Source organism: Lipotes vexillifer, unplaced genomic scaffold (assembly GCF_000442215.2).
Source record: "Lipotes vexillifer unplaced genomic scaffold, Lipotes_vexillifer_v1.1 scaffold1003, whole genome shotgun sequence".
NCBI classification, from domain to species: domain Eukaryota; kingdom Metazoa; phylum Chordata; class Mammalia; order Artiodactyla; family Lipotidae; genus Lipotes; species Lipotes vexillifer.
Genome location: NW_006798890.1, coordinates 2,691,332 through 2,699,062, shown reverse-complemented (window position 1 = coordinate 2,699,062; position 7,731 = coordinate 2,691,332). Strand labels below are relative to the sequence as shown.

General features: G+C 36.5%; 1 protein-coding gene across 2 annotated transcripts in view; it reads right to left on the bottom strand.

Annotated features, from left to right (window-relative positions):
• Positions 1-369: 369 nt before the first annotated feature.
• The window catches only part of MAGOH (mago homolog, exon junction complex subunit), a 10,624-nt gene continuing 3,262 nt past the window's right edge, over positions 370-7,731 (bottom strand). The window contains exons 2-5 of one of the 2 annotated variants that reach the window (XM_007471170.1): positions 7,256-7,314; positions 5,950-6,060; positions 1,750-1,832; positions 370-610 (exon numbers count right to left, since the gene is read on the bottom strand). In XM_007471170.1, the coding sequence (XP_007471232.1) occupies positions 511-610; positions 1,750-1,832; positions 5,950-6,060; positions 7,256-7,314 (353 nt within the window). In that variant the 3' untranslated portion in view covers positions 370-510. The remainder of the gene's footprint in view (positions 611-1,749; positions 1,833-5,949; positions 6,061-7,255; positions 7,315-7,731) is intronic. The other variant, XM_007471171.1, reaches the window with a different exon arrangement.

The window sequence follows — 7,731 nt, the reverse complement described above, 5'->3', positions numbered from 1 at the left end:
CGTGTTAAAATTTCCTTAACGATGTCAATTTTACATTTCCTGAATCATGATCCAAATAGGGTTCAAATGTTGTAATGATTGTGTGTCTCTCAAATCTCCTTTTATAGGTTCTCACTCCATCTCCATTTATTTTATGTTTGCAGCTTATTTTTTGAAGAAATCAGATCCCTTGTCCTGGAGTTTCCCAGGACAAGGATATTGACTGGATTTCCACTGTACTTATTAGCATGTTTCTCTATTCTTTTACTTCCTGTAAACTGGTAGGTATACGTACAGAGTTGATTAGAGTTTTGGCAATACTTCACATAGGATGTTAGTGTTAAAAAGTAATTGAGAAGAGTGCACATGTTCGGGTCTTTATAATAAAAATTGCATTTTGTTACGTATTTATTAAAGACAATCATTTATAGTTTATAAAAAAAATACTGCCCTGATATACACAAAAATGTCTCGATAATGGTAATTAAAAGCAGCACTCCCACCCCCCTTGTGTCCACACCAATATTCAATCTAGATTGGCTTGATCTTGAAGTGTAATCCAATAAGACTGAAGACCAAACACTTCAGGTCCTGGACAAGATAATAAAATACTCGTAAGCCTTCTGGATCCCTAAAATGCAAGAAGGAAAAAATGTTTAAAAAGCTGAGAAAACTCAGCAAAAAAATACCATTTACTAACCCAGATTATTTATGTACCAGGATATTCCTCATAGAGGTATTTACAGGATTAAAACTTTGAAAACTCAGTGTCCAAAAAGAAGAAAAAGCCTATATGCTATATATTAAAATGTAATATTATGAGGTAATTTAAAATGTTAAGGTTTCTTCTTAATGAGGAAATGCTTACATTAAGTGGGAAAAAATCATGATTAAAGTAACACACTGTTGATCTCAATTACATTTTTTGTGCTTTAAAAGACTATATATATTTTTTAAAGCACAGGAAAAAGACAAGAAATACTTTAAGGTTAATGGTTATCTAATTGATAAGTTTACGGGCTATTTTCACCTTTCTACTTTTCTGTATTTCCTGTTTTCAACAATGAGCATGTATTACTTTCAGAATTAGGAAAACTTATTTTTGAAGAAGTGGTACTGAGCAGGACCAAGAGGCTGAAGATTCCTACAGCATAACTGGGTAAGAACAAGACTGTTCACAGGAAGACAGTTATGCCTAACATGTACTAAAGGTGAGCCATGTCTAACCCCAAATCCTCAAAGCACAAGAGCCAAAGAGGTTGCCAAATTCTAAGGATTCTTTGTGGCATGTAGATTCATGTCTCAACTTTATAATTTACCCTACTGACAAAATGAATTTTTAAATTTATATTCGGAATAACTTCAAGTTTCACTAAAGTCAGGCTTTAAGATGTGCTATCGGAATAGCCAACACTGAGGAAGGTGTTCAGACTCATTGATTCTACAGTTTATTTCCAGCACTTGTTTTTTCGTGTTTCATTTCTGTTCTGGCCAGATTCTTACCCACTTTGGCTGCTCTTATGGCATTACTCTGTGTGTGTGTCACTGAGAAGCTCTTATTAGCAATGATTGACTAAAACACCAAAAGCAAAAGGAGCAAGCCCTTGAAAATACATAATTTGGAGTCTCTCTATTGAGGGGGACAAAGCTGACCAATTCTGTCTTACATTTGTACCAGATCTTACCATAATGGTCCCAATTTGGTTAAGGGTTTCATATCGGCCTGCTCTAAAACAGACACATCTGGATATAAGGATCATGGATACTTACTTGGATTGATTGACATCAATAAGGGAACCAATTTTTGACGTTGTGAAAGAAATATGTTCATCTCCAATGACAATTTCAAGCTCCTAGAAACATGAAATGTCAATTTGAATTGGATTTTTCATCAGTCACACAGAAGGGTTCATCATCTGCCAAATCACACAAACTATAATACAGTTGGCCACATTACCAAGACCAGTTCAATCTGAGCCCTAAACTGTACTGGGCACTGGAAACAAAGAGATAAATAATTGGTATGAGATAAATACTGGTTTAGCCCTTGAGTAGCTTATACTCTTAGAGGAAGTTGTGTGTGTGAGGCTCCACCATTTAGAAGAATTTACATCATGCTTTGTATAGGAGTTTTCATTGTTAACAATGTGGAGTAACATGTATAAATCTGTTTTATGAATACCAAGAATCTAACTTTTCTGGGCAACATGGGACAAGTAAAAGAATTCCAGACCCTAAGCAGATCCCAGCTTTGTCACTTACTAGCTGTATGCCCTTGGGTCTGAATTTCTAAAGAGTGAAACAAGTACTATAATCTTAAAAAAAAAAATCTATTGGGTGGGGAATTGGAGGGCAGTGCCTATGGGACAGATCAGCAAAACCAAACAAACATCTCTGCCCTTGTGGAACTTACACTCTATTTTTAAAATATTTATTTATTTATTTATTTATTTTATTTTTTTGGCTGAATTGGGTCTTAGTTGCGGCATGTAGGATCTTCATTGAGGCATGCAGGATCTGTTGCTGCAGCGCTCGAGCTCTTCCTTCGTTGAGGCACGCGGGCTTCTCTCTAATAGTGGCTTTAGCTGCCCCATGGCATGTGGGATCTTAGTTTCCCCGACCAGGGATCGAACCCGCATCCCCTGCACTGGAAGGAGGATTCTTTACCACTGGACCACCAGGGAAGTCCCAAACTTACAATCTATTGAGCTCTACTTCTTAACACTCAGATTTGAAAATGTTAATATTTTATCATATGTGTCAGATTTCTTTTTTAAGAAATATTAGAGTTTAGACCCACCTCCCACTCTGTTCTCCTTCCTGCCTCCCCAGAAGTTGGGGTGTATTCTTCCCAATCATGATTTTATATTACGTAGTATATTTTTAAAATTTTACATAAATGATCGTACTGTATCTTTTTGCTTTTTTCATTCAACAAGGGTTTTTGTTAATTTGTTTTTTATTGAGTTAACATTGTTTTTGGCCACACCATGCAGCTTGTGGGATCTTAGTTCTCTGACCAGGGATTGAACCTGGGCCCATGGCAGTGAAAGCAACGAATCCTAACCACTGGACCACCACGGAATTCCCATATTGGGTTAAAATTGGTTTAAAAGTTTCATGTGTACAATATTATATTTCTACTTCTGTAAATACTACAGTGTGCCCACCACCCAAACTTTAGTTTCCATCTGTCACCATACAGTTGATTCCCTTTACCCATTTTGCAACACCCCCTCCCCACCTTCCCCAGGCCCGTCCCTCTGGTAACCACTACTCTGATTTCTCTATCTATGTGGTTTCGTTTGGCTTGTTCATTTATGTTGTTTTTTGTTTTCAACAAAGTTTTTGTAGGTAGATCAAGTCCATTAGTTTTAAATGCTTTAGAATATTTCCCTATTAAAGCAGACTTAAGTTCCCAATTTTTGTTTCTATAAACAATGTGGCAAAGATATCCTATGCATCTTGTGTATATATGTGCAAATCTCTCTAGGAAATTCCTAGAAGGTAAACATATTTTCAGCTCTGCTAGACACTAACAAATTGTTCCCTAAATGGTTGTACCAATGTTGTTTCCACCAGTATATACGAATCCCCCTTTTCTTTCTCATATCCTTTTTAAAACTTGGTGCTTTTTTTTTTGACCATTCTAATAGGTCTGACATGGTATTTCACTGTTGTCCTCATTTTCACTTTTCAAATAAAACTGTAAATTTTTTCATAAATTTATTGCCCACTTGTTTTTCTAGTTCTGTAATTGTCTATTCATAACCTTTACACATTCTGCCACTAGTTTACCTTTTTATTATTAATTTGTAGTTCTTTATATATTCTGGATTGAAATGCTTTGCCAGTTATGTTTTGCAAATACCTTCCTCTAACCTGTGGCTTATCTTTCTATTTTATCTTGATATCTTTAGATAAAAAGAAGTTTTAAATTTAAATAAGTCAAATTTACTAATCTTTTCCCTTGAGGAGTTTAAAAAACTTCTCTACCCGGAAATAATAAGACAGTCTATATTTTCTTTTATGTTTTAAAATTTTGCTTTATTTCTATAAATCGCCTAATTAAAAAATACTCTGTAAATATATTGCCAATCAACTTGGTATACTTTGTTAAATAGTCCATCCTTTTTCTACTAATTTGAAAGCTCACCTCTGTCATATACTGTTCCAAGTTCCCATATACTCATGGGTTAATAATGTTTCTGGGTTCTCTATTCTGTCCCATTGGTTTAGTGGTCAATTCCTGAGGCAATGTCACCATACAAATGACTATAGTTTTATAAGAAGTCTTCAAAATTATCTTGGCTACTCTTGCCCCTTTGATCTTCCATGAATTTGAGGCTCCATCAGGTTTTAGGAAAAATCGTGTTGTGATTTTGATCTGAATTGGAATGAATTTATAAATTATTTTGGTGAAAATCGATATAATATTGAGTCTTCCCATCCATAAAAATGATACATATTTTTATGTCCTTCTGTAAAGCCCTTTCCCATAAGTTTTATATATCTTGTTAAATTCACTCCCAAGTTCTGTACAGCTTTTGTTGCTGTTATGAATGGGATTTTGTTTTTAATTACACTATCCAGTAGGTTGTTGCTGGTATGTAGGAGTATGTCTTGCCCACTTCACAGGACTACTGTGAATGTTGAATGAGCTAATGGAGCTGAACATTTTATCAGTCCTAAAGCAAAATACGTATATATAGTATTACTAAGAGCACATGAACATTAATTAAAAAGTTAACTTGAGTAAGTACTGAGGATGAGATTTTTTTCACTCTTCCTCAAGAGTTGGCCCATCATTCTGAGGTTAATTAGAATAAGCTTATATGAGTTTTCATATAAATTTAATAAATATTATTATTGAGCTTTTACTATACACTGGCACTATTTCAGTCACTAGAGATATAGCAGTGGAAAAAAATAGGTAAAGTCCTTGTACTGAAGGAGTATAATGCATGTGTATGTGCACATCTGTTGCAGTGGAGGAGGAAGAGGGATGCATAAGGAAAACCAAACAAGGCAATTTCAGACAATGATAAATGCTATGAAGACAAAAACCATATATATTTTTTTAAGTGGTGGGGAAAGGCATTTTAGATTGGATGGACAGGCAAGACATCAATCACTGAGGAAGTGACATGTGAAGACCTCAATAATAAAGACAGTCTTGGATAGAATGTTCTGGGCAGCATGTAGGAAATGCAAAGGTCCTAAACTAAGAACCACCTAGGTGTATCCGAGTAACAGAAATAAGACCAGTGAGGTCTGAACGCAGTGTGAGATGGTGAGAATAGTAGAAGGTGGGAGTTTGGACTTTATTTTAAATGCAGTGGGAAGCCATTGGAGAGTTTAAAATTAGTAGAATAAACAAATTTACATTTTAAAAGATTACTCTGGCTTCAGGAAGGAAAAAATGGTCTGTACAGGACAAAAGAAGAAACAATGAAATCAATTAAAAGTCTAGATTAGGAAACCAGCATTAAAGTGGAAAGAAGAACCTTTCCTATTAATTCAGTCAAATATGACAGTGGCTTTTATTTTTTAATTGCCACAGTGTTTTCAGAATAAATATCTAAGCCATGAATTTAAACAGATATACTTGCATGATTTTCCATTAGATTGTTGAAATAACTATGTTTTATTTATCTTTGTACCCTCACAACGTTTTGTCCATAGTCGTTAGTCAGTAAGAAATATGGGCAGCAAGTACTCTGAGAAGCAAGGGAGGGATCACAAGAGGAAATTAAGGGCTGGGCTCCAGGTGGGGAGCAGCACCACCTGCTCTCCCGATCCTCTGTGTGGGATTAGTGCTTCCTTAGACCAACGTGCTGGTAATCTGCTCTGTGTAGGGCTCCATATCGCACATCCATACATGAGTATATTCAGTGTCAATATGCAGGGCAGTAAACCTCATCTTATCTGTAAGATTTTTGCACTGTGGATAGTTGCTGAAACACCCACCTGCCGGCCCACTCGGTCAGGAGGAGGCCACAGAGCATCATCCTCTTTGGTAATTTCACTGTCATCAATTATTCTCTTCAGTTCCTCCATCACACTTCTATGTACATAAGCCTGAAAGCAAGTTAAAAAACAATTTAAATTGTATCGCTCAGCAGCATTCTGACTCAGATAGTGATGAAAAATAAAAGACTACTCATGCAGACTTGTTTCTGGCACCTCTGTAAGTGGGAAGACATTCCGGCTTGACCTCAGCATGCCAAGAGGACGGCACGGTCAGAAGTGCCCAATGACTACACCTCAGTCCCCCAACTAGTTGTTTCTATTTCTTGGTACATCCTGTTCATGTGGACCTACTCCTTGCCTACCTACAAAACTCACACTTGAGCCCCAAACAAAAGATCTGTGAGTAACTCTGGTTAATTTTAACGAAATGACATGCTTCTGAAGAACAGAGATATGTCTTTTACATTTCACATATTAGTCCACATTAAAAAAAATTGTGAGGATGCTGACATGTGTGGGTAAGCATAATACTGATTGCTAATTAAATACAATAGCATGAGAATATACTGACTGTTAAGACATTTTCAAATGTGACAAAGTGGTTAAAAGAATAACTTTGATGAAACCTTAATGGTGTGGTAGAATCATGCCAAAATGGAGCACACGGACTTGAAAAAGGCAGGCATAGGTCTGAATTCCTGCTCAATCTCTTACTAGGAGGTTTAACTTTGTACAAGCCCCATAATTAATATCTGGACCTTCACTGTCTTATCTGTAAAGGGTATATAATACCACCCATCACAGAGACTTAGAGTAAGGGTTAAAATAAGATCACAGATGTAATACCTAGCATCATGCCTGGCATCTAACATGCATTCAGTGATGTTAACTGCTTTCCCATGCTCCCTTTCCCCCATTCAAATGCAAATTAAAAGAGCTCTATTGAGTGCTAGGTACCAGGGAATATATCAAACACTAAGTTAGTGGGGGGGTAGGTTTTCTGTTTTTGCAGCAACTGAAAGCAACTGAAACTTATCAAGTTCAACCAGGAAGTGTGCCCAAGGTCACAAGGTTAGTAAGTAGCAGATTCAGGGTTCAAACCAAGATTTGCAAGACTTCAAATGATTACCGGTTACTGATTCAGCTTTGTTAAAGAAAATATAAACTAAAAGAAGATTTGAGAAAAACTTTAGAAGCTATCTACAGACATGTCTATACTTCCCTATTCTTTATCTTTCGATACTACTCACAGAAAGAACAAAAACAGGACAAAAGGCTAAAGGGCTCTCAGAGGATTCATTACCTCTTTTCTGATCATGACATCATTTTTGTAATTGCTGTTGTTGGCATATCTCAATTTCCCTGTGAGGGGCAAAAAACAAATTCAATATATAATAAAACATATAAATAAAGCCTGCCTTATCAGTAAACAAAGGATGTTGCGCTATCAAGCCACCAGCCACACCACTCCCAGCTCCCTCCCCACGGGTGCACCCTGAGGGGATTCAGGGTTGGGGAAACTGGATACTGGCCCTAGATAGTTAAGGTGCATATCAAAGGAATGATCTCAAGGAGCCAAGCATCTTCCTCTACATAGGAAAGTGCTAACTTGTTTAACTTGAGCTGTCTGGTATTTCTTTAATTAATAGTTAATAGTAATATTTTGATGTTCTGACTACCTGTTTTTTTTTGTCTTTGGGTTTTTTTTTTTTTTTTTTTGTGGTGCGCGGGCCTCTCACTGCTGTGGCCTCTCCCGTTGCAGAGCACAGGCTCCAGACA